The 26,989-nt window shown below is 51.6% G+C and overlaps 1 protein-coding gene across 1 annotated transcript; it reads left to right on the top strand.

The window, feature by feature from the left end:
- LOC135964669 (SH3 domain and tetratricopeptide repeat-containing protein 1-like) lies at window positions 1-25,101 on the top strand. Its single transcript, XM_065518873.2, has 9 exons — window positions 1-37; window positions 10,894-11,166; window positions 11,656-11,745; window positions 15,100-15,280; window positions 16,456-16,606; window positions 19,792-19,914; window positions 20,622-20,778; window positions 21,740-21,936; window positions 24,717-25,101. Exons 1-8 carry the CDS (start codon window positions 1-3, stop codon window positions 21,841-21,843), a joined length of 1,116 nt encoding a protein of 371 aa, XP_065374945.2. The 3' UTR covers window positions 21,844-21,936; window positions 24,717-25,101.
- The last annotated feature ends 1,888 nt before the right edge of the window (window positions 25,102-26,989 follow it).

Here is a 26,989-nt window from a genome sequence, read left to right on the forward strand (position 1 = left end):
ATGGACAGACACGCGCCAATGGCTGCCATGGAATATGGTGAGTATTAAGATAAAGGGGCACCCTTTGGAGCATAGAGCAGGGCTTGTGTTCTGGGAACATGGGCTCCATGTGAAAACACAATTTAAATTAGTTTTCTTTTTTCCTTTTTTTTTTTTTTTTTGAGACAGAGTCTTGCTCTGTGGTCCAGGCTGGAGTACAGTGGTGTGATCTTGACTCACTGCAACGTGCTCCCCCCAGGTTGAAGTGATTCTCATGCCTCAGCCTCCCGAGTAGCTGGAATAACAGGTATGCGCCACCACGCCTGGCTAATTTTTGCATTTTTAGTAGAGATGGAGTTTTACCATGCTGGCTGGGCTGGTCTTGAACTCCTGACATCAGATGATCCTCCCGCCTCGGCCTTCTAAAGTTCTGGGATTGTAGGCATGTATTTGTTCATCCTTTTAGATATCTGTGGGTAGCACTTAACTTTAAATGGGTACTAATTAAACTATTGAATGACTTTAGTATGGATTGAATGACTTTGCTCAGTCCTCATTTTTAATTTCCTTCATTAGAGGAAAAAAAAAAAAATGCGGGTTGAATATCCCTCATCCAAACTGCTTGGAACCAGAAGTGTCTCAGATTTTTTTACATTTTTGGATTTTTGAATATTTGTATTATACATGCTGGTTGAGCATCCTGAATTCAAAAATCCAGAATCTGAGCTGCTCCAATGAACATTTCCTTGAGCGTCACGTCAGCACTGAAAAAAAGTTGTGGATTTCGGAGTTTCTGGTTAGGGAGACTCATCCTGTATGGGAGTTGGGTTGTTGCAGGAGTTCTAGACCAGAGGTTAAGTGACTAGGCTTTGGTTTTTGCTTTGTTACTAAACAGGCTGTTTTCTTCCATAAGCTCAGCTTTAGATCCCCTGGTTGTCAAAGAAGGGGATGGGCCATCTGATGTTTAAGGCCTCTGTTAGTTCTGACTTGGAGACCCCTGGCTTCAGTTCATCTTCCTTAAGAGTGGACAAAGAATATGGGAATTTTGAAATTGTTAGTCAACATCTACAGGGTCATTGCAGCCTGGTTTTGGGTAAAGGTCATCTTTAGTGAGCCCAGGGAGAAGCACTGGTTTAGCTGTCAGCTGAGAGGGGTAAGAGGTCCTATTAATTTTCCTCTGTGGTAGTGAAAGCATTGTTAAGGGTCACAGCGTTAGTGGAGCTGGCTGGAGAGAGGAGGGGAACTCACTGTTACAGGTTATATTGAATGTCTTTTCAGTCACTAAATGCTTTTTATGATATGTTTTTCAGGATTTCAGTATTATATGATTTCTCTGTATTAAGCACAGGAAACTTAACATCAGCAAAAAAGAATGCTCTTTCTTTTTTTTATTTTTCTTTGAGATGGAGTTTTGCTCTTGTCACCCAGGCTGGAGTGCAGTGGCGTGATCTTAGCTCACTGCAACTTCAGCCTCCTGAGTTCAACGATTTTCCTGCCTCAGCCTCCCGAGTAGCTGGGATTACAGGTTCCCGCCAGCATGCCCGGCTAATTTTAGTATTTTTAGTACAGACGGGGCTTCGCCATATTGGCCAGGCTGTTCTTGAACTTCTGACCTCAGGTGATCCTCCTGCCTCGGCTTCCCAAATTGCTGGGATTACAGGCATAAGCCACCACGCCTGGCCTTGAATGTTCTTTCTATGGGAATCTACAAAAGCCAGCTTTTGAGCCTAGTGGCAGAAAACTCTTCTTCATTGTTGAGCTGTGCTGTGAGCTTGGAGGGCTTCAAGCCCAGCTGAAAAATCTATAGTATTTTCTGTCAGTTGGCTGTCTTGGAGAACTTAGTGAGCACTGGGCTGGAGCGATACTGTCAGAGTTCATGAGCTGTTTGAGGCTCTCAAAGCCTAGATACTGGGGTTGCCCAAATACATCGGCTGGACTCACTATTTCTCTCGGGAGCCGGGGGGTGGAAAATGCTGTGGTCTTAACTCTGCTCTTAATTTGACAGTGCTGTTGTTAATGGTAAGAATGATTTCATGCGTTTGTATTTTGCTTCGTAATTCACAGAGAATTTTAAAATCCATTATCTGATTTTATTCCCTCAGCAGTTCTGTGAAAAAGGCAGAGCAGTTTTCATATCTTCTGTTTTCCCGTGATTCTCTTGTGGCTCACAGAAGCTAAGAGCCTTCACCAAGGTCATAGGGTGAATGAGTTGCAGAGCTGGGAGTAGAGGCTCAGGCTTCTAATGACCCTGTTTCTTCCTGGATAGCTCGCTCTGGTGGCGCTATGCTCAGGTAACTGCGCATGCTCGGTTTGGTCTTTTGTAAATCCCTGCCCCATCTCGGGAGAGGTTCTTGGGAGGCTTCTATTCATTTTGGAGCATTTAAGTATCTTGTCCTCTCTCCGTCCTCCCAGATGCATGGGCATTTCTGCAGGCCCCCAGGCTGGCCCTTGTGCATGGGGGCGTCTCCTGCCTCCACGTTGCTTGCATGCCCCCTTCTGAAGGTGCTCTTCCCCGCATGAAGCCCCCTCGTGCCTGCCTCCATACTGCAGGCTGTTCAGTACATTTTACTGACTCAGCATCGTTGTTTTCTAGAAATGGGACGGGATATGGATGCCAAGTTCATTTGTGTGTGAAGGCTGCGATGGTATCATCTTGCCTTCCCCATGTGTGCTCCTTGAGGGTGTCGCTGTGCTGCGGTCATCTGTGTTCCCTAGGGTGCCTCCCTTGGAGTCTGGGCCGTAGCAGACTTGCAGTCAGTGTTCATGGCCTAAATGAGAGGAAGGCCAACAGAGCCATTAAATCTGGAAAATGACAAGTGAGGGAAAGGAATTTTTATTGAAGGCATGTGAAAAAGAAATCTTTTTAGAAAAGTTGACCTGTTTCTCAACTGGAGTTGAATTTCAGCTCAGAAAAGCAGCTGTGTGCCCAGAGGGCTTTGGGATTTCGGTTTGTGACAGATGAATTGAATTTCTTTTTGTATGAATGTATTATCCTTTTGTGTTTTTATTAGACCTTTCTCCCAAATGGAATCGATTTTTCTATACAAGTCACACTTCCTTTTTGAGAAGTGTAACACTAATTGTATGGGATGGTCTCCCAAAAGATTACCTGCCAGGAACCAAACACACTGCCTCAGACTCACGGCCCCTGGTTTCTGCCTGTGCAGCTGCAGGGGAGAGATGCACGCTCGAGCTGAAATCAGGACGCATGTCTGCATCTTCTCTTTCTTGACTCTGTTTCGTCTCTGAGCTGGCCTGCCTTCAACGTCTAGGAGCTTGGTGGGTGCAGACACATTACGGTATGGAGGAGGGATATGGTGTTGCAACAGCCAGGAGACTCCCTGAAGTCTCTGTTCTCTTCCTGCTCACTGCTCTGACTTTGTACAAGTCACATTTGTAGGGCTGTGCACAGTGGCTTACACCTGTAATCCCAGCACTTTGGGAGGCCGACCTGGGAGGATCTCTTGAGCCCAGAGTTCGGAGCCAGTCTGGGCAACATGGTGAAACCCCATCCCTACAAAAAATAAAAATTAAAAAATTAGCCAGGTGTGGTGGCTCATGCCTGTAATCCCAGCTACTGGAGAGGCTGAGGTGTGAGAATCACTTGAGCCCGGGAAGTAGAGGCTGCAGTGAAACATCATCACGCCACTGCACTCCAGCGTGGTCAGAGCAAGACCCTGTCTCAAAAAAAAGAAACCAAAACAAACAAACAGAAACTCATTTGTAATAGTGGTAGTAGTTAACTTTTGAAAGTTTGGAGAAAAGTTCCTAAATAACCTGTGACCATGGACAACTTACTTAGCCTTTCTATGCCTCAGTTTCCTCATCTATGAAAAATGAGAGAATATGGTACTGATCTTACCGGATTTCAATGAGAACTCAGCGAGATCAAACTCAGAGCCTGGCACCTTGTGAGTGCTCACTCAATGTTATTATTTCAACATTTTAGAGGAAAAGGAATGCTAATGGGTCATGATGGCTAAACATAGTCTATCACTGGCGTTACTTATGGTATTGGAAGGAACTTGAATTCTATATAGATAGTGTGATGGAGAAAGTATTTTGGGCATTGGCAGCATTTATTCAAAGGACAAAGGACGTGTCTGTCCTGTGTGGAGAGCCGTTTCCGCTTGTTTCTTTAAATGCTATGGGAAAAGCAGTGGACCCTGTGCTGTCTGCCGGACAGCTTCAGTCTCCAGGTATTGATTTGGCCAGTTGTCGCTCGCTGTCATCATGGCAGCAGCAGTTGAAGGAACAGCTTGTCTTGATTTGCATTTTTGGGTGTTTGTGCTATTTATAGACAATTAAGACATGGAAGCCTGTTTATGGCAAGCTGGCAAATTCAGCAAAAAATGGAAAAACCTGTTAGCACAGTTTGCACGTGTGCGGGCACAGAGCAGCCAAATAAACACACATGTTTTCCTGTATTTTAAAAACCCATTGGGGAAAAAAAAAAAAAAAAGACATTAAACCATTGCCCAGATGGCTTATAGAGCTAGAGCTTTCTCGTTGAAGTACATGAGTATGGCTGTCAGACATCTGAAACCCAAAGTCATCTTAAAACATCACCATCATTTTGATGCTACCCCTACCCGCCGTGTTTTTCCATTTGTAAGGGACAAGGATCCAGGAAGGAAAGTATCAGCTTACAAAGGCTTTTGTTACAATTAATCGTTCATGTTCTTTCTTTTGGTATCTTATTCTCTGTTTACATTTTATTTTTATTTTTACTTTTTTTGAGACAGAGTCTTGCTCTGTCACCCAGGCTGGAGTGCAGTGGCGCGACCTCGGCTCGCTCCAACCTCTGCCTCCCAGGTTCAAGTGATTCTTGTGCCTCAGCTTCCTGAGTAACTGGGATTACAGGTGTGTGCCACCACGTCCAGCTAATCTTTATGTTTTTAGTAGAGACAGAGTTTCGCCGTATTGGTCAGGCTGATCTTGAACTCCTGAACTCAGGTGATCCACCTGCCTCAGTCTCCCAAACAGCTGAGATTAGAGGTGTGAGCCACCGCCCCCGGCCGCTGTTTCCGTTTTGTAACGCTAGCGTCACCCCAGTGTAGGGTGGTTGGGGTATTGTTCTTCCTGCTTCCTAGTGTATTTCCTCTACAGCATTGATCACTCTTGAACATGCTTTTTGGTTGTCTGTCTCTACCTACAAAACTATATGTTCCCTGGTATATCACCAGTGCCTGGCACGTAGATAGTCAGTCAATATTTGTTGAATGAATGAATGAATGAATGAGCTGAAAGAACCTTCTTCTTCTTTCTTCTGTCACTTCACACCAAATGCTTTTGGAAAATGCTATGTGAACGGGGATCGTAAGCAGCAGAGGTTACACACATTGCTTTGGGATAGCCCATCATCCTCTGATACTTGTCTGGAAGGATGTGGAGTACTTGAGTAGAAATGATACAAGACAACTTCTTCAGGAAATCAGCCAAGTGTCACAGCTTTTCACATAGGCGTGTGATGTTTGCGTATGTGTGTATGAAGAGCTGTCGTGGCCTAGAATCACGGGCCTTTAGATCCCTTGTACAGATAGAAAAGTAAAGGCCGAGGCCCAGGAATGCTGCAGGCCACTGAGGTAGAGTCCCTGTCTGCCCTTCTCAGTGCCCGGTCACTTCTCACTGCACTCCCCTCTTTATTGCTAAAACCACTTTCCCTGACTCTGAATGTGTAACCACGAGGGAGAAAATGTACCCCAGGCTCACAGTTTGTGGAGAAAAAGCCCAGCAGCTGAAAATCATGTTCACAAAATTTGTACCTAGAAAAAGTGGCCATTTCTATAGTGTCTTTAAATTTCCTTGTTTCTCATACATTTTATAAACAAGACAGTAGATGGAGATTTGGGAACAGCAACTTTAGAACAAGGGGGAAAAAATCAAACCTAGAGCCTTCCAGTTTCAGTTTTCTTCTCAGTTTAGGGCTGAGGCACTTTAGCTTCCTGTCTAAGGGACCACTCAAATCTGATTAGAAGCCATTGTGGGCTGGTAATTATCCGTAATTTTAGGAAGACAGATGCAGCACCAACTCTGTTCTCTAATACCAGGCTTATTAATTTTATATTTGTATGGCAGGAGAAGCAGATGGGGAGGTGAGATAAGCGTTCAGATGCTTGGTCATTGATAGCTTTTTACTTCCACGTATTACATGGGGATTTGGGACCCGGGAGGCCTGCTGAGAACTGATGACTATCTGTCCCTTAACCAGCTGGGTTCTTTTTCATCCTGAGCTCAGGAAGATTGCTCCTACTGCAGCCAGGGAAGACAGGTGGTTGGCTGGTTAGAAATCAGGGCAGGTTATTTTCTCTACCTGCAGTTCCCTGTTGCAAAGCAGAGCTATCAAAAAGTTGTCTTCTCTATTGTATTTCAAATCTGGGTGTTTAAAAAATTGTGTAAGCAAATTCAGCATTTCTTTAACGGTAGTTATGTGTGTTCTTGATGCGAATGAGAGGTGCATTCCCTTGTAAAATCCCTGGCACTTTGTAGGAGGACGTGAGCCTTAGAACTGAAGTTGGTTTTCTAGATGATCATGTAGACATGATGCTGAGCACCAGACAAAGATGTTGATTGAAGCGATTTAAAAAAACTTTCTGAGTTCAGATTTTACACCAATATTTAGAAAATCAGCAAAGGAACTTGGAGGAATGTTCTCAGGCATCCAGTTCAGCCCCCTACCCACATTGTCATAAAATCCGAGTGTGTGTACAGGGAGGTGCATTCCTTTCTGTTCTCATCACAGAGCCTTCCCTGGCTCTGCACCTGCCTGTCATGTGCGTCCGTGTGAAGAGACCACCAAACAGGCTTTGTGTGAGCAATAAAGCATTTTAATCACCTGGGTGCAGGCGGGCTGAGTGCTAAAAGAGAGTCAGTGAAGGGAGATAAGGGTGGGGCCATTTTATAGGATTTGGGTAGGTAAAGGAAAATTACAGTCAAAGGGGGGTTGTTCTCTGGTTGGCAGGAGTGGGGGTCACAAGGTGCTCAGTGTGGGAGCTTTTTGAGCCAGGATGAGCCAGGAAAAGGAATTTCACAAGATAATGTCATCACTTAAGGCAAGAACCGGCCATTTTCACTTCTTTTGTGGTGGAATGTCATCAGTTAAGGTGGGACAGGGCATTTGCACTTCTTGTGTGATTCTTCAGTTACTTCAGGCCATCTGGGCATATACGTGCAAGTCACAGGGGATGCGATGGCTTGGCTTGGGCTCAGAAGCCTGACATTGCCCTCTTCCCTACCTTCCCTAGCTTTTCCCTCCTGTGCGGTTCTCTCACAAAGTGAATGGCCTCAGCCACAGCTTCTCTGCAGCTGCATCAGACTGTGGCGACAGGAGTGGTGGCTGCTGCAGGGCCTGCTGTCCCCACGGAGCTCAGTCTTGCTTGCCGCTACAACCTGGTCACCATTTTGCCCCGAAAGTATGTAATTCTACAGAATGAGAGCCCACATGCTGGGGATGGAGGCGTCTTTATCACGGTGCTCTGCATATTTCAATCTTGGGTGGAAAGTGTGGAAAAGTATGTGATACCTGTGGTTGGATGTCAGAAGGACGTTGTGAACTTGATGTGGACTGAGGATATTAAGGTGCAACAGGTACCCCGGCTTCATTAAATGAGACTTCCCTATCTCCTTGCCAGGCACGCGCAGGTGTATGGCCACGTCTTATGTGTTATTCTTATCTAGAGTGCGCCTTGTCGTCATGCTTAAAATTACATGATGATATTCTGCCTCATAGAGTAGGTCCCAAACAGCATTCAACACAGAAATGTACTCTTGCTATTACACATAGAAAGTGCTTTCATATACCAAGTGGGAGAGCAGTCCTAAAATCTGGGCTGGAATCGCAGAAGGAAGGCATTGGAAAGCAACAGATTCCCTAGTCCAAAGCTGATTTTTGATGAACCTAGAAACAGGACCAAGAGAAGTGAATTTGCCTAAGGCCCTGACAGTGTCTCACGGTAGCATCTGAACCTAGCAGTTTCTTGACCTATTTCTTTAAATGATTAGTCATGCTTCCTCTGATTCCTATATAAACATTCATTTATATAATGTTCATTCTTCATTCATTCTTTTATATTCATTTATATAATGTTCCTCATTCATTCTTTTGTTTCAGTGAATTATTGCAGTGCTACCACGAAACAGTATTTGAGTCAAAATGTGGCAGTGTTGATCCCTTCCCAAGGATTTTAGTTGCACAGTTTTTCAAAGTTGTGCTTACAGTTTCTTGTTGGTTGCAAGGTGTCCTTTCAGAAGCCAATTGTGTGGTGTATTTACGTTGATTGTTGGAGGTAGTTGGGTTAGAACCTACTTCGAGTGGCTGGCATGGGCCTGGGGGACAGTGACAGCTGCCTGCTTCATGGGCAGAGATGAAGTAATTGCTTCCTGGGAAGTACCATCCTCCTGGCCACACTCTCCAGCCCATTTCGTTTGTGTTGGTTTCCTTGGCATCTGCACGTTTCTGGCTTCATGTGAGTCTCATTGATTTTAGCGTATGACTTCAGGCTGTGGGGAAGAATGGCCATTTTAGCACAGAGATGCACACAAAGGAACAACTGGCTAAATGTGAGTGAAGACATTTTTGGGGGGATTTCATTTCTTTTATTTTGTAACAGGCAGTCTGGGAAGCAGTCTGGACACGTGGCCTGCGCTGTCACAGTTCCTCCTTGCAGGATCGCAGATGTTTGGAGATTGTAGTGATAACTGTTATCATTGAGAATGTCATTCTCGCAGGCTCTAATAAGTCAGGATGTATTCAGTGTTAATTTGTTAAAGACAACTGTATTTCTAGCCAAATCCATGTTAGACGTTTCTCCTGGCAGTGTTGCGGGGGGGGGGGGGGGGGGTATTCCCGTGACTTAGTCTTAGGGAAGCACACGCCTTTGAATACTGCTGAAGCTGTGAGTACCCAAAGCGCACCGGAGTACTTTTGCCATATGGGGTGTTAGTCACTGATACACGTCTCAGTCAGACCTGATGGATTCTTGACCCCTTCCTTTTTTAATTTTTTAATTTTTAATTTTAATTTTTGTTTTTTAAGAGCACAACCCCTCAGGTGGCCACCATGAATCTCTGGTGTTTTCAGTTGGCTGCAGCCTATTTGCCATCTCTGGTTCAAACATATTCGAAGCCTGATGATGCTTCCCTCTGTTGTTCTTCTGCTGTGTGACCCCCGCGCCCACAGGGTTCAAGACTGTCAGAGCTGGGGGCCACCTTCACAACTACCAGGGTTTCCGGAACCTCCTTCATCTAGCCCTGGGGATGGAAGAGATGTCATCAGAGGTGAAGGCTTATTAGGTTTACATGCCATTGATAACGAATGAGGAGGTTTTCTTTTATATAAGGGGAGCTTCTTAGAACGTGCTTTACTAGGGTAAAGAAGCTTTTGAGGTTTGCTTTCTGTGGAAAGATATTTTGTGATCCTGCCCTTGCTTTCAACAAAAATATAATTTCCATACCAGTGCATGTTGTATTACTGAGCACTGGCTGACAAATGGTTCTTAACTCGTCATTCACTCAGCCACTGTTTCTTGAATGGCATATGTGTGCCAGCTGTAGTAGGAACTCGCTAGGCTCTAGGACTAACCCTTATGAAATGGGGTCCTAGGGGAAGCAAATGCATATACGTATAAATGTTTGAGGGGATATCAGAGGGGGTGCCTATAGGTGCAAAACTTCATTCATTCATTGCCCCATCTAGGAGGTTTTGTGTCTTAGCAGCATGTTCCATAGCAACACATCCCTCGATCAAAATATTCATCATATTATTTTGAAATTCTCTGCTTAGGTATGTGTTTTTCCGACTAAGTTTAAAACTGGTTAAGGACAGGCTATGGGGTATGTATTATATATATTTACACACACACATATATTTATATATATACACATTACCATTGTAAATTTACAATATATATTTATATATATATACACACATATATATTTCTCCCTCTTTGTATATACACACACACCACACACATATATGTACACACACACATATATATGAAATTCTACTGCCAAGTACAGAAAGTGAAAACTAGGCAAGGGTTCTTTTAGTGTTCATGAAAAAATAGATGTGTTAGTTGAGAGCGTCCTTCAGTTACCAGGGGAAAGACAGGATGGGTTCACAAAGGGAGACAGTGTTTTGTTTTTGTTTTTTCTTTGTTTAACTCTTGAATTCAAAATAATCCAGACTTACGGAAAAGTTGCAAAAATAGTACAGAGAATTCCCATATACTCTTCCCTCAGATTCCCCAAACATTTCACCCCATTTCTACTTTCTCTTTCTTTCTCTGTGGATATAATTTTTTTTTTTTTTCTGAAATGTTTGAGAGTGGAAGGTAGAATGCAGGGCAGGGTGAAAGGTGGAAGGAGACAGGTAGGTTGGGAGGCTTTTTTTTTTTTTTTTAAACCTTCAAAGATGGAGTTTCGCTCTTGTCCCCCAGGCTGGAGTGCAATGGCACGATCTCGGCTCACTGTAACCTCTGCCTTCTGAGTTCAAGTGATTTTCCTGCTTCAGCCTCCCGAATAGCTGGGATTACAGGCACCCACCACCATGCTTGGCTAATTTTTTGTATTTTTAGTAGAGGGGTTTCACCATGTTGGCCAGGCTGGTCTTGAACTCCTGACCTCTGATGATCCACCCACCTTGGCCTACCAAAGTACTGGGATTACAAGCATAAGCCACTGTGCCTGGTGATTGGGAGGCTTTTGCAGTAACCCAGAGAGCTATGATGAGGGCTGGACCTGGTTGGAAATGATGAGAAAGGTGAGAAGTGGTTAGGTCTGGCATAGAGTTTGAAAGGAGAGTTTAAATGGGTTAGATGACAAGAGAGAGACATGGCTCTGAAGGCATAGTAGCCCTTGCCCTGCTGGGCCGGACGAGACAGGCAGCCTAGGGCTACTACCACACCCTGCGGGCAGCTCAGGACCTGGGCCAGCGGAGGAACCAGGCAGTGGTGCTGGCCAACTTCGGGACCCTGTGCCTGCACGCGGGTGCCAGCAGCATGGCCCAGCACTACCTCCTGGAGGCCGTGCGGCTGTTATCGAGGCTGCCCTGCAGGGAGTGTGGCCGGGACTTCACCTATGTGCTCCTGTGGCTGGGCCACCTCTGCACCCGTCAGGGCCCGGAAAAGCAGGGCAAGGGCTACTATGAGTGGGCCCTTCTGGTCGCTGTGGAGATGGGCCATGTGGAGAGTGAGTGCCCCGGTTCCTCCTGTATGCCTTCCGGGGCCACTCGGGTCAGGGCACACCTGGGGTTTGTGATTCAGAAACAAGTGGTGGTTTTTCCACCATTGAAAGTGCTGAGTCATGGCCAGCAGCAGATGTTGGCAAGCGCCCTGGAGACAGGCGGTTCCCACACAGGGCCAGGCCCTCTGCCCTACTGGGGCAGCCAGCTCTTCCCAGTTTGCCCCGGGACCATGCTGCCTTGAGCACGGAAAGTCCTGCGTGCTGGGAATCCCTAGCCATAACCCTGGGATCAAGGCAGGCTCTGCTGAGCTGGGACTTGGGGCCCCTCCATGAGCCAGGCTGTGAACGCCGGTTCTTGTGCCTGTGTTATCTGCTTGGTATGTTGGCAGCCTGCGCACCTGTCATCCCACTTCACAGAGGACACGGGGCGGGTGATTGCCTAAAGCCGCAGAGCAGTTCATGCAAAAGCAGCTTGTTGTGCACTGTGTGTGTCAGGCCCCACCCACAAATGGGGCTTGTGGGGTCCTCGGGTGGCAGGGACTGAGCGTGGGAATGTGAGCTTTAGGCCAGAGAAGCCACAAAAGGGTGAGTGGCGTGATGGCGGGCCAGCACTTGGCCCCGGGTTAGGGAAGCCTCTTTAGTCTGGGACCAGAGGGTTGAGAGGATTTAGTCAAGTAATAGGTGGTGGGGGAGGGCCTGGTGGTGTAGCCTGTGTGAAGGACCAGGGATAAGCTAGTGGGGGTGAGTGGTGGTGAGTGAGTGGGGGTAAGTGAGCGGGGGTGAGTGAGTGGGGGTGAGTGAGCGGAGGTGTGATGGGGGTGAGTGAGTGGGAGTGTGAGCGGGGATGAGTGCGGTGTGAGCAGGGGTGAGCGAGTGGGGGTGAATGAGCGGGGATGAAGGGGGTGTGAGCGGGGAAGAGAGAGTGGGGGTGATTGGGGTGAGTGAGTGGGGGTGATTGAGTGGGAGTGATTGAGTGGGGGTGAGTGAACGGGAGAGTGAGCGGGGATGAGTGAAAGGGTGAGTGAGCAGAGGTGTGATGGGGGTGAGTGAGCAGGAGTGTGAGCGGGGATGAGTGGGTTGTGGTGGTGTGAGTGGGGGTGAGCAGGAGTGTGAGTGGAGATGAGTGAGTGGGGGTGAGTGATTGGAGGTGTGATGGGGGTGAGTGAGTGGGAGTGTGAGCGGGGATGACTGAGTAGGGGTGAGTGAGCGGAGGTGTGATTGGGGTGAGTGAGCGGAAGTGTGAGCGGGGATAAGTGGGGTGTGAGCGGGGGTGAGTGAGCAGGGCTTATGCAGGGAGGTGCAGAGTTAGGAGTGGGTGGATTGGGTGCTGGATGGTGAGAAGCTCTTCTGGAGAGCTAAGCAGGGCCTGGGGCCTCAGGCTGTGGCTTGGCCTTTTCCCCAAGAGCACTGGGGAGCCATGGAGTGCTATCGAACAGTCACTGCAGACTGAGCAGTGAATGGATAGTAGGTGGGCAGGGCTGTCTGAAATCTAGGCCGCAGAGGATAGATGAGGAAGTTGAGTCCAGGGAAATGGCCGAGACAAGGGATACTGTTGTGGGTCCCCTCTGCCTTGCAGCGCTTTGTCATGGCATAGTGAGACCACTCAGAGGTGCCTCCTGTGGCCTGGACCAGAGCCCCAGGGGCTGTGGCCAAATCTGCCCATTTCCCAGCACAGGCCTGGCACCCACTCCTGGCCCTAGGAGGGATGAGATTTTGGGAAGGACCGTGTGAAGGGGCCCCGGTCCCACACATCTGCCCAAGGAGGGGTGGGGGGTTCAGACCCAGGCTTCTTCCCCAGGGGCATTCCCTGACTGGAAGGAGACCCTCCAGGAATCCAGCGCCCCAACCCCCACTGCAGCCTCCCGTGGCTCCTGGCACAATAGCCTGTGGCACCTCCTCCTGTGAGGCCCTCCCCAGGGTGCTGGGGGATTCAGACTTGGAAATGCAGGCCAGGGAACGGGGATCATGCTTTCCTATCTCCCCACCCTGCGCTGAACGGTCGAGGAGACCGAGGGCGGGGCTGCTACCCCACATGCTTACTTGGGGTCATTTTTGAGTCACTTTTGGTAGTTTGTGTCTTTCTAGGAGCTTGGCTGTTGTGTCTAGATGGTCTGATTTGTTGGTCTACAGTTGTTCGTAGTGTTTTCATGGAATCCTTTTATTTCTGTCAGGTCGGCAATAATGTTTCCTCTTTCATTTCTGATTTTAGAAACTTGGGTTTTTAATTTTTTATTTATTTCTTTTTATTAGAGATGGGGTCTCATCATGTTCCCCCAGGCTGGTCTTGAATGCTGGCCTCAGCGATCCTTCCACCTCGGCCTCACAAAGCGCTGGGATGACAGGCGTGAGCCATGGGGCTCAGTCTCTGATTTTAGTCATTTGTGTCCATCTTTCTTTTCTTGGTCAGTCTGGTGAAAGATTTGTCAATTTTGTTATTATTTTCAAAAAACCCACTTTTGGTTCTGTTGATTATCTCTTTTGTTTTTCCATTCTCTGTATTTTTACTTCCCATTTCCACTCTCATGTTTATTATTTTCTTCCTTTTATTTGCTTTGGGTTTAGTTCATTATTTTTCTAGTTTCTCAAGGTGGAAGGTTAGGTTTTTGATTTGAGATTTTTCTTCTTTCTTTGAATGTAGACATTTACAGTTATAAATTTCCCTTTCAGCACTGCCTTAGCTGCATCTTGGAATTTTTGATACACTGTGCTATTTTTTTTTTTTTTTAAGACAGAGTTTTGCTCTATTGCCCAGGGTATGGTGAAGTGGTGCAATCTTGGCTCACTGCAACTTCTACCCAGGTTCAAGCCATTCTCATGCCTCAGCCTCCCGAGTAGCTGGGATTACAGTCATGCACCACCCCACCCGGCTAATTTTTATATTTTATTTTTTTATAGAGATGGGATTTCACCATGTTTCCCAGGCTGATCTCAAACTCCTGGACTCAAGCGATCCTCCCACCTCGGCCTCCCACAGTGCTGGGATGACAGGCGTGACCCACCGCGCTGGCCCGGGCTGTGCATTTGTTTGCATTCTTCTCAAATTAGTTTTCAGTTTCCCTGATGGTCTCTTTGACTCACTGGTTGTTTAGGAGTGTGTAATTTCCACATATTTTTGAATTTCCCACATTTCCTTCACTGTTGATTTCCAGTTTTGTGCCAGTACAGCTGAAGAACACCTCTGCTTCGGTCTCAGTCCTTCTCCATTCACTGCGGCTCATTTTGTGGCCTGGCACATGGTCTGTCATGGGAAATGTCCCCTGGGTGCTCGAGAGGACTGTGTATTCAGCTGTTGTTGGGTGGCGTGTGTAACAGATGTCCATTCAGCGTACCTGGTTTCCTGTGTTAATCTCCGGAATGTTTCTGGCACTAGAAAATCAGAAACTTTCCATCGTTCCCAGCGCCCTGGCTTTGGGAGAGGCCAGTGAGCCTGTGGCTTGGGAGCCTGGTTGCATGAAAGAAGCATGTGTGGGAACGCCAGGGCCTGGCTTTGAACCCCATTCCGCCAACATGATGCCGTGTGTGGCAGACATGACGCTTGGCTTTGCTCTCTCAGGGTTCCATGTGCGACAGGGTCTACTTGTGCCCCTGGCCTCATCAGCTTAGGCTGAAGGCGGCCCTGGTCCTGGCCAGAGGGGCTTTGTGAAGCAGAAATAGATGGCCTGGTGCAGGGGCCGAGCCTGGCCAGGACCTCGGCCCTGGGAGTTGTAAAGAAGGCCGGACTCTACCGTGAGCCTCTGCACCAAGGTGTGCCCATGTGACTGTGTGCTCGGCGTCTGCCCTGGCACGGGTGCATGGCCTGTCTGCGCTCAGTCTCCCCGCCTATGGGGCCCAGGCTCACAGAGGTGTGAAAGAGGCAAGCACAGCGCAGGGGCCTCCGAGCCCAGCCAGCCTGGCTTTGATGCTGGGAGACTAACGTCTTCCATTTTGTCTTCTGCCCAGGCCAGTTGCGGGCCGTTCACCAGCTGTGCTACTTCTATAGCAGCGTCATGCCCAGCGAGGCCCAGTGTGTCATCTACCATGAGCTCCAGCTCTCCCTGGCCCGCAAGGTGGCCGGCAAGGTGCTGGAGGGGCAGCTCCTGGAGACCATCAGTCAACTCTACCTGTCCCTGGGCAACAAGTGGTAAGGGCTGGCTTTGCAGTGGTGGAGGTGGGAGCGGGCAGGGCCGGTAGGGGTGCACAGGGAAGCTGGCCCAGGACCCCAGCAGCCCCTCTCCTTTTGATCATTCGGTTCCTTGGCATCAGATGTTTTGAGCTGGTGGGCCTGGGGTCGTCCCAGGGCTGCTGCTGGCCCGTGAGTCCCAGCTTGAGCGTCCCTTGTTGGGTCAAAGGTCATCTCAACCCCAGCAGAGGCAGTACGTGCACTCTGGGCTGTTCTTCCTACTATGGTGGCTTTTGTCCTCTGACCTCTGCCTGCCCGAATCTTCACTCCTGGCCTTCATCTGTCCCGTTAAATGTGACCACACCAGCCACCTGTGGCTTCGCTCCCACAGAAGACAGAGCCAGTTGTGTCACCTGCTTCCCTGGGACAGGGTTTCAAGGTCTCACGTCCCATATGTGGCCTACTCGGCTTCCCCCAAGCATCCTGACCTGGTGGGGTAACCATGGCCCTGGCCACCCCACCCACAGGGCCCAGTGACATTGCTGCAGTCACACCCCCTCGAGTGTCAGACTTACTGAGAGAGCAGGGAAGGAGCCAGATTCCATGGGGACCCGGGAGACTGCCTCCAGTCTTGGTCTCAGGTTCACAGAAGGAAAATGGGCCAGTGTGCTAGAGCCATGCTTCTCAAAGTGTAGTCCCTGGACCAGTAGAACAGCATCCATGTCACCTAGGAGCTTGTGGCAAGTGGGAGTTCTATGGCCTGCCCCAGGCCTGTGGAGCCGGAAGCTCTGTGGGCAGGGCCAGCAAGTTATAAGGACTGGCCTCCAGGTGACTGTGATGCCTGCACACCTTGAGAACCATCGGCCCAGATAGCCCCTGAACACTAACGGTTCCTGGTGCGTCTGGAGAAGACACAGGCCATGTCTGGGAGGCAGGGGAGATGGACTAGCACACTCCTCCTGCCACAGGGTAGCATGATGCTCGATTCCCTCTGAAGGATGTCCTTCATCTTTTCCATGCCGTGTGTGTTCACCCTGGCCCTCCCAGCAGCCTGGGAAGAGCAGAACACTGCACACACAAGAGGGCCGTTCCCAGTCCTCACATTCCAGATTCATCTGTCACCAGACCCACGGGAGGAGGCAGACTGGTTCCAGGAGGATGAGAGCCCTTGTTCTGATACCTGTGTCTGATTCCAGGGCCTGCAGATCCACTCTGGACTACACCAAGGGAAGTCTGGGGATTTTCATTGACCTTCAGAAGGAAGAGAAGGAGGCGCATGCCTGGCTGCAAGCAGGGAAGATCTATTACATCCTGCGGCAGAGCGATCTGGTGGACCTGTACATCCAGGTGAGTGGCAAGGGATGCAGGAGGACCCCTGTGCTCTTCACTCTCCATCCCCCCATCCATTCATCCTTCCATCATCTATTTACCTGCTCATCCTTCCATCCATCCATCCATCATCCATCCATCCATCCATCCATCCTTCCATCCTTACATCATCCATCCATTCACCTGTTCGTCTTTCCAAGCATCCATCCATCTATCCATCCATCATCCATCCCTCCATTCATCCATCCATCTATCATCCATCCATCCTTTTATCATCCATCCATTCACCTGTCCATCCACCCATTCACCTATTCGTCATCCATTCACCTGTTCGTCCATCCATCCATCCTTCCATCTATCTTTCCATCATCCATCCAACTGTTCATCCTTCTATCCATCCATCCATCCATCCATCATTCTTCTGTTCACCTCTTCATCCATCCATTCACCTGTTCTTCCATCCTTCCATCCATCTTTCCATCCATCTTTCCATTATCCATCCAACCATCTTCCATCCATCCATGATCCGTCCATTCACCTATCCATCCATCCCTCCATCCATTCTTCCATCCTTCCATCATCCATTCACCTGTTCATTCTTCCATCCATCCATTCATCCATCATCCATCCATCCATCTATCATCCATCCATCCTTCCATCATTCATCCACTCGCCTGCTCATCCTTCCATCCATCCATCCATCCTTCCTTCCTTCTAGCATCCATCCATTCACCTGTTCATCCTTCCATTCACCTTTTCATCCTTCCATTCACCTGTTCATCCTTCCATTCATCCATCCATCCATCCATCCATCCATCTATCCATCCATCCATCATTCATTCATCCATTCTTTTATCATCCCTTCATTCAGCCACCATCCATCCACCTGTTCGTCCATTCATCCATCCATCCTTCCATCATCCATCATTCATCCATCCATCCATTTATCCATTCATTGATATATCCATCCATCCATCTATCATCCATCTATCCTTCTATCATCCATCCACTCACCTCCTGTTCATCCTTCCATCCATCCATTTAACCATTCATTCATCCTTCCATCCTTCCATCATCCATCCATCTTTCCGTCATCCATCCTTCCATCATCCATCCACTCATCTGTTCATCCTTCCATCCATCCATCCATCATCCATCCATCCATCCATTTATCCATTCATCCATCCATCATCCATCCAGCCATCATCCATCCATCTGTCCATTCATCCATCCATCCTTTTATCATCCATCCTTTTATCATCCATCCATTTATCATCCATCCATTCATCATCCATCCATTCACCCGTCTATCCATCCATTCACCTGTTGATCCATCCATCCGTCCATTCATCCTTCCATCAACCATCCATTCACCTGTTCATCCTTCCATCCTTCCATCCATCGACCTGTTCATCTTTTCATCCATCCACCTGTTCATCCTTCCATCCGTCCAACTGTTCATCCTTCCATCCATCCACCTGTTCATCCTTCCATCCATCCACCATTCATCCATCCGTCATTCATCCATCCATCACACTCAACTCCTGTTCATCCTTCCATCCATCCATCATTCATCCATCTATCCATTTATCCATTCATCCATCCATCCTTCCATCATCCATCCATTCATCTGTTCATCCTTCCATCCATCCATCATCCATCCATCCATCCATCCATCCATCCATCCATCCATCATCCATCCATCCATCATCCTTCTATCTGTCCATTCATCCATCTGTCCATCTATCTGTCCATTCATCCATCCATCATTCTTCCATCCTTTTATCCATCCATTCACCCGTGTATCCATCCATTCACCTGTTCATCCATCCATCGGTCCATTCATCCTTCCATCATCCATCCATTCACCTGTGTATCCTTCCATCCATCCATCATCCATCCACATATCCATTTATCCATTCATCCATCCATCCATCATCCAACCATGCTTCCATTATCCATCCATGCTTCCATCATCCATCCATCCACCTGTTCGTCCTTCCATCCATCCATCATCCATCCACCCATTCATTCATCCATCCATCCATCATACATCCATCCACCCACTAATCTACCCATTAATCCATCCCTCCATTTATCTATCTGTCCATTGGTTTATCCATACATTCGTCTATCCACCATCTAGCCATCAATATGCACATACATCATCTACCCTCCACCCATCCATGCATTATCTACCCACCCATACATACATGCAGACATACACACATCATTCCACCCACCCACCCATCCATCCATCCATCCATCCACCCACCCGTCCGTCCATCCATCCATTCATCTGTCCGTCCGTCCGTCCATCCATCCATCCATCCATCCATCCATCCATCCATCCATCCATCCCAGCATTAATCTATCCACACACCCATCCATCCATCCATCCATCCATGTGTCTACATCTCCTCATCCATTCATCCATCCATCCACTCATTCCTAAGCCACTGCTGAGCACCTGTTGTGTGCCTTTTCCCTCCCTCCAACTGGTTCCTGCACATCCTCCCCCAGTGGCCAGCATCTTCTCCCTGAGGGCAGAGGCGCGGCCCCTCACAGTGCCCAGCACCTGCTGGTATACAGCACATGCTCAAATAATGTGACCACTCAGTTAACACACAGAAGAACTTGCTCCAAGCGACACGTGGCACATCTCCTTACAAAATGAATCTATCATAGTGGCTGTTTTCAGAGGCTTTCCCAAACACAGTGTGATCTGGAAAAAATTGTGAAGCCCACGAGCCTGGTGAAGCTTTCGTGATTGAGCACCTGCTATATACCTCCATGAGATGAGGAGAGGGATCAAGAGCTCATGGCCAAGATGGGACCAGGCCCACCCACAAACACTATTGATGTGGCAGGGATGTGGCAACACAGAAAGGAGCCAGGGGATGGGCTCCCAGCAGTCTGGGGGCCACGGAGACTGGTTTGAGTGCAGGGGAAGTGGGCTAGGGCTAGCCCTGGTGGTAGGATTCACAGGTGTCGGGCTCCTGGGCTGCAGCTGCTCAGTCACCTCCTGGCACTCAGGTGCATCAGTTCATTGTCCTCATGCCAGTGGTGGGGGCATCCCTAATGCACAGAGCCTGAAAAACGCTCAGGTGTACCTGTAGTGTGTGAGAGGAAGGAGGCTGGCAAAGGTGGGCGTGGCCACCTCGCCAGGTGTGGGTCTTGAGGGAACTTCTGTCTCCTTTCAGGTGGCACAGAATGTGGTCCTGTACACAGGCGACCCCAGCCTGAGGCTGGAGCTGTTTGAGGCAGCTGGAGACATCTTCTTCAATGGGGCCTGGGAGCGGGAGAAAGCCGTGTCCTTCTACCGGGTGAGCTGGCCTGTGGGCTGATGTGGGTGGGCCTCAGGGGAGCACCTGGAGGGCTGAGGCACAGGTGTGGCAGGGCAGAGGCCTCCCACCTGGAGGCAGGGCCACCCATGCACCTGCTCAGTTTCCAAGTGGTCTCACCGGGAATGATATTGACCATGCCCCTGCCCGGGACAAACGTTTGGGGCCTGGATGTGACAATGGCTCTACCCTTGTACCTGATGATCTCAAGCAACCATGAGCGGGAAGTCCTGTCCCCATCTTCCAGATGAGGAAACTGAGGCTCAGAGAGGCACAGGGACGTGTCAAAGGACACACAGCATGTCAGTGGGAGGCCCAGGTCTGCTTGCACCCCGAAGTGGGTCAGCTTCTCCCTTCCTCTGAGCTCACGGTGTGGCTCAGCCCTGGGCACAGATAAATGCGGTGTTTTTAGAGCAGAGAGGAGTGCTGGCTCCCCCCAGCCAGACCCCCTGGTGCCCAGGTGGGAAAGGCTGGTCTGAGGCTGCTGGGTGTAGCTGGATGGGCCTCAGGTGACTCTTCAGCCCCCAACTTAGGTGTCTGAACTGTGTGTTATCCCAGAGCACAGAGCTCTGTGGAGGTGCAGGGGTAGCTGGGGTGTGGGAAGCTCCAAGCACATGTTTGAGCTCTGAGGAGGGCGCTGGGCAAGGTGGGTGCTGCGGGAAACCTGACCCCACCTGCCTGTGTGGTAGGACCGGGTCCTGGCCCTGGCAGTGACTACGGGCAACTGCAAGGCGGAGCTGCAGCTACAGCTGTGCAAAAAGCTGGTGGCACTCCTGGCCACACTGGAGAAGCCCCAGGACGGCTTGGAGATTGCCTACATGGCCCTAGCACTCAGCATCACTCTGGGTAAGTCCCCTGAGCCCCCACCCTGCCAGGACCCACACTTTGCCAGAGCCCAGCCTCCAGGTCTGCAGGGCAGGAGCTGAAACAGCTGCTGGATTTTCCTGGTCTCCTGTCCAGGCAGGCAGATCTGCCCAACTGGCTTCCCTGTCTGGCTGTGGGGCACGGCCCGAGGTCTCTCAGGCAGTGTAGAGCTCCCTGCCTGACTGAGCTCTGCTTCCTCTGCCTGTTCCCGCTGCTGACCACAAGGGCCGCCCAGTGTGCCCTCTGCCTTCCAGACATGCCAGGCATCTCGTTGGTCCCTGTATGTGCCAGGCTGAGTGACACATTCCCTTTATCTTGTGCCCTTCCCAACCTCATCAACCACATGGCTCTCTGGCTGATAAAATCCCAGTTCCCCTTCCAGCAGTCTGCCCCTTAAGGCCGGGCATCCCCTGGTGCTGTGCCAGGGTCATCTGTCCCCCTCCAGAGACAGGGAACCCTAGGCAGGCCGCATGCCCCAGCACCTTGTGCCCCGTGGCCCAGTACACAGTAGGTGTGCAGCTGACTCCCCAAAGTAGGGGGCTCTGATTGTGACACACGCAGGAGGAGTCGGATGTCACGTCTGTGGGTTGCCTGGAGCCGGGGTGCCCGGGAGCACCTGGACTGCATGGCTTTTGGGCTCCCCTGGTTAAAACCAGTGAGCAAAGGCAGGTGGCTATGTGTAGGCACAGAGCTGGGCCATCCAAGTCCGACTTTGCCAAAGCCTCACAGTAGACAGGGGCAGGCCTTATTAGTTCTGCTTTGCAGATGGGAAAGTGAGTCTGGGAACCTGGAAGGGACTGGCCAGAGCTGCCCAGGCGACCGCAGGTGCCTGCAGGCAAGCCAGGTGCTGCCCGGGGTCTTCATACCTGCTGCTGAGGGGCCTGTGCCCTCCCTGCCCCAGGGAGCCGCGTCCTTACACCTGCCCCTTTGGCCTGCACCCCAGGAGACCGTCTGAACGAGCACGTGGCCTACCACTGGCTGGCCGCCCTGCACCATCAGCTGGGCCAGGGCAAGCTGGCGGAGCACTTCTACCTCAAGGCCCTGTAGCTCTGCAACTCGCCACTGGAGTTCGACGAGGAGACCCTCTACTACGTGAAGGTGTACCTGGTGCTCGGTGACATCATCTTCTACGACCTGAAGGTGGGTGGGGAGGGGCAGGGCTCGGGGTGTTCCCGGCCCCCTTGGAGTGGGATCTCTACCCAGACCCAGAGGCCTGGGTTCCAGCCTTCCTTAGGAATGGCCCAGTGGCCTCCCTGGAGCTCTGCACGTGGCTGGAGGAACCGGCAATGTTGGCAGATACAACCCAGCTCCCAAGCTGGCCAGGCCCCACCCTCAAGAACTCAGTCTCAGCCAGGGAGGCTGACACATGAGTGGGCAATGGTGGCCTCTGGGTAAAGAAGGGGGATTGTAGTCAGGGGGACCCTCCTGGAGGAAGTGACACCAAAACTGAGTCTTGACAGTCAAGTGTCAAGTTGCATTTAACAAAGAAAACAGGGTCGGGAGAAGGACATTTCGGAAGATGGCATCATCCTCACATTGAATCCACGTTGCAAGATCCAACCCAAATCGTGGCGCCTCCTCTAGGAAGCCTGCCCAGGGTGCCAGCCTGCACTGAGCAACTCCTTCCTGGAGTCCCGAGATACCTTGAATCTTCACATCACCCAGGAAGGGTGGGGTGGGACCAGTGTCTTACCATCGGGTTCACAGACAGGGAAACCCCAGCTCAGGGCAGGTACAGTGGGGCAGGGCCTCAACCAGCCAGGCTGAGGCCTTGCTGGGTCGAGTCTGTCTGGAGCGGAGGTGCTGTGCTCCCTCTGCCCCCAGCCCTGCCCGGGTGGAGAGCTGGGAGTGTCAGACTCAGACCTGGGGTGTCTCCACCCCTCTGCCCAGCAGGCACCGCCCCTCCTCAGCATCACACCGGCACCGCATCAGTGCTCCTTATGGGCTGAGGGGCCAGGGCACTCCAGTCCAGGGGCCGAGATCTTGGGGTCCTTAGAACAACATGAGGAGCTGGGGCAGCCCTACGACCTCGCCCCGTATCGTATCCCCCACCGCAGGCCTGGGGCTGCCCGGGAGGCCCCCGCCCAGTGCTGGCGACACCTGGTGGTCAGAAGTGGTCCCTGTGGCCTCCCAAGTCCCAGCCAGACAGGGAGGTGCCAAGTGTCAGACTCAGGGACGCTGCTCACCACTCAGGGGCTCGCCTGGGACCCAGGGGGCGGGCCTCCCAGAAGAGGCCTTTATCTCTCTTGGTCAAGCCTGCCGCCCACTCCGCCTGCCCAGGAGGAAGGAAAGGGCCAAGTAGTACCTGAGAGGCCAAAGTCCACAGTTGGGGTTGAGGGGCAGAGGCCTCCTTCACCTCCTTCCCATGCACAGCCCTCTGGGCGTCATCGTGACTATGCTGTCAGCGCAGGCCAGCTTCCCACAGGGAGGCCCCTTGGAATTCCCCAAGGGCGGCTGTCTTTCCAAGGCTACACCCTCCTCCTTGTAGAGGAGGCTCTGGACCCAGGGCCCAGAGGAGTAGGAGAAAACGCCGGGCTGCATGGGGCCTGGAAGGCTGGCAGAGAGGCAGGGGTAAATGGGCATCTTTGCCGATTGCCTCTAAAATGGGGTCCCCTTTAGTGTACACGTGAGAGGGAGCCCTGGAATAGGGAGGATTAGGTGTGTCCTGGCTCAGCCTGCCACTCACTAGCTGTTGCACTCACTACAGGCACATGGAAATGCACACGGGCACAGGCACATGCACACACAGCACGCGCACACACAGGTGCACACACGCACACACAGACATGCACACAGGCACACACAGGGACACGCACACACAGGCACACAAACACGCACAGGCACACGCACAGGCACACGCAGAGACATATGCATTGGCTGGCTCCTTCCTGTTTAGTTGGGATGCCCCCACCCCTTCAGGAAACCTTTGCCTTCCACCCCCGGCTGAGTCTGGGGCCTCCTGGGCCCCCCACAGGCTCCTGGGCTTCCCTCTGCCATAGCCTGGGCCACCCTGTGTGGTCAGTGTTTACTCCCAGGTCTCTCAGACTGGGAGCAAGTTCGTTAGGCTCAGCCACTCACCCAGCACAGAGTCCAGTGTTCGACTGGGCCGGGGGCATTGGATGAGCAGTGGCGGTGACTCGGGGCCTTCTCACGCCCCTGCTCCATGTGTGGGGCGGGGCAGTGAGGGAATGGACTGCTGCATCTTGGACTTTGTCCTTGACCCTGGGAGCCATCTTGAGATGGTAAAGAGGGACAGGCCAGGCATGGGTCTTAGAGAGGTTCCTTGGGTGGCCCCATGTGGAGGAGGCGCCTGGGGAGAAGCCGGGTGGAGGGTGGGAGGGTGAAGGAGGAGGTCTGGGAGGCGGCATCCCAACCCAGGGATGGTGAGTTTGGGCCAAAGATGCATTGAAAATGGGACTGGATGTCTGGGGAGTCACACTCCGTCAATATTTCAGGGAACATTGCCAGAGAGGACACCTGTGAGATGGTTTTGTACCTGGCCTGTCCCGTGGAGGGCCTGGAAATGGTCAGCATGGACAGGGGCCAGAGGGGAGCCTGGGTCACTCAACGCTGTGCCCCTGCTGTGGCTCGGAGCCACGGGTCCTGCATGGAACTCTCAGAGCAGGCAGGATCTGCCCTGACCTCAGCCCATGGGGAAAGCAGCCACTGCCTGCGGAGAGGGTGGCACTGGGGCAGGAGGCTTGGGGTGAGTGGGGCGTAGGGGCAGTCAGGAAGGCTTCCAGGGGTGTAAGGGTCGTCCCCACTTCCTGCAGCTGAGACCACAGCAGTGTAACAGGTTTCGGGGCTCATGGGGTGAGCCAGCATTGGCTGGACACGTGGAATGACCTGGAGACAGGAACGGCCTCTGGGAAGACGGGCTCCGAGTCCCCCTTTTGCTGAGCATGACCTGTCCCCTTCAGGACCCGTTTGAGTACTACCAGCTGCCACTGGCAGCCGCCGTGGACCTGGGCAACAAGAAGGCACAGCTGAAGATCTACACGCGGCCGGCCACCGTCTCCCAGAACTTCCTCCTGGACCGTGAGAAGTCGCTCCTCTTCTACCAGAAGGCCAGGACCTTCGCCACAGAGCTCAACGTCCGGAGGGTCAACCTGCCTCCTCTGCCACTCTGCGGGTGGGCCCCCTGGTTGGCCCCCAGCCACTCTGGCTGAGGACAGCATCCAAGGGAGTGGGTTTTGTGCAAGAAGGATGGTCTCCTCCCTCTCCTGGTGTCTCCCGTGGCTCATTTTCTGGGAAATGGGGCATGAAAGGAGGGTTCAAATAGCAATAAATTTTTCTTTGCAATAACCTACCGAAGTCCCCAGGGCATCCTTCCCTGTGTGCTTCCTGGGCTGTGTCTAGGGGCCAGCCCCTTCCCTGGTGGCAGCCCTCTGATCTTGGGGAAGAGAAGGACCGTGAGTTCAACAGACCTAGGCCAGGTCACCATGAGCCTCGGTTTCCTCGGTGGCCAGAGGGGAGATGGTGGTGGAACTCTCTGGGCAGCTCCCTGCTTTCCCTGCTCAGAGCTTTTGCCGTAGGTCTCGTGTCGCCCTTGACTTTAACCTTCAGGCCACTGTGCCCGGATGTGGGGTCTGCTAGTGTCCCTGTTCGCCATTGAAGAAATAGAGGCACAGAGAGGTTAGGTGTCTGGCCCACCGTCACACAGCAGCAGGTAGGGGCGGAGACGCAGAGCCCAGTACACTGACCACCACACCACCCTGCCAGCCTGCAGCCAGGAAGGTGTCCCCCATTAGGACCCAAGGTCAGCTCCTGGACCTCTCTTGTGGTGTCGGGAGAGCCACAAGCCAGTGACGGTGGCCCCGGGGATCCCTCACTCAGTGTCCTCTGCTCCCAGACTTGGTTGGGCTGAGCCTGGCCAGTCCCACCTCTGGCCACTGGTCAGCCCTGTGGGAAGTGAGATGCAGGGATCTCTGCCTGTGTAGATGCTGCTGCCCAGTATTGAAAGCCTTATCTGGGCTGCCCCCAAGCCATCCCCACATACCCCTCCCCTTCCGGTCCCCGGCCCTCATCTCAGTCCCTGGAATCCCAGGTTTTCCTTGTTGGAATCTCTTGGCCTTAGGGAACACAGCTCACACGGTCTCTTTGCCAGTTTACAGCAAGAAAACCGAGGTTCAGAGACTGTGGGTGTCGCACGTGATTCTCACATACACTGCACTCTCCCAGGCCCCTCTCTTAAACACTTTAAATGAGGTGACATTCACATCGCATGCAATGAACTATTTCAACGTGAATAATGTGGTGGCATTTGTGCATTCACAGTCCTGTGCAACCACTCACGCCATCTACTTTCAAAATGTTTTCATCTCCCCAGAAGAAACCTGCCATCCTCACTAAGCTGTTACCCCTCCTTGGTATCCCCCAAGCCCCTCGTTTAATGGAAGGGGAAACTGAGGCCCGGAGAGAGACTTGCCAGTGGGCGGAGCTCTGATCATAAGGAATCAGGCAGCCATCTGCTGCTTCAGTCCTGGGTTGGTTTGCCACCCAGCAGAGGTGACAGAGCCAGGAGGTTCTCGGACCCCATGCTTGCAGCCAGAGCCCTGCCCCGAGCCTCCCCACCAGGGGGCAGCAGAGAGCTTTCCAGAACCGGCCGCGGGACTGGCGGGAAGCAGCGGGTCAGAGCTGCTGACAAACCTCACGTGGACCCCAGATCGCTGTCTCTGTGGGTCGGGCTTGGGAATTGGAGAGGAGGCCGCATGATTGGAAACGTGAAGACGGCATGGCCTGGCTGGAGGAGTGGGAAGCGCCGTCACGTTGACTGGGGACACAGACCTCCTGCCCGCTGGGCCGGGCCTGCAGCCATTCTTCTCGGGGTAAGGTCCGCAGGTCCGGCTTGCTCTCGGCCCCCGACCTGCCTCAGAGTCCGGGGGGCTTTGGAACTGTGCCTTCCCATCTCCACCCACCCTGGCTGGTGCCATGAGGGGCCTGGATCCTGGGATCCTGTTCCTCTTGGGCAGCAGAGACTGGGGGACCAGAGGAGATGATGGGTCTTCAAGCCCCACATTCCAACCCCAGCCCACCACTGACAGTCTGGGGGTTTGAGATGAGGGAGTTGATGTCTCTGAGCCCCAGTTTTGTCACCACTAAAATGAGGCCGACATACTGGGGCAGAGTGCCAGCCCCAGGGCTAACAGGCCTGTTTCCTACTATTCCCTCTTACTCCTAGGAATAGCTCCAA

The sequence above is a fragment of the Macaca fascicularis genome, chromosome 8 (assembly GCF_037993035.2).
Source record: "Macaca fascicularis isolate 582-1 chromosome 8, T2T-MFA8v1.1".
NCBI classification, from domain to species: Eukaryota; Metazoa; Chordata; class Mammalia; order Primates; family Cercopithecidae; genus Macaca; species Macaca fascicularis.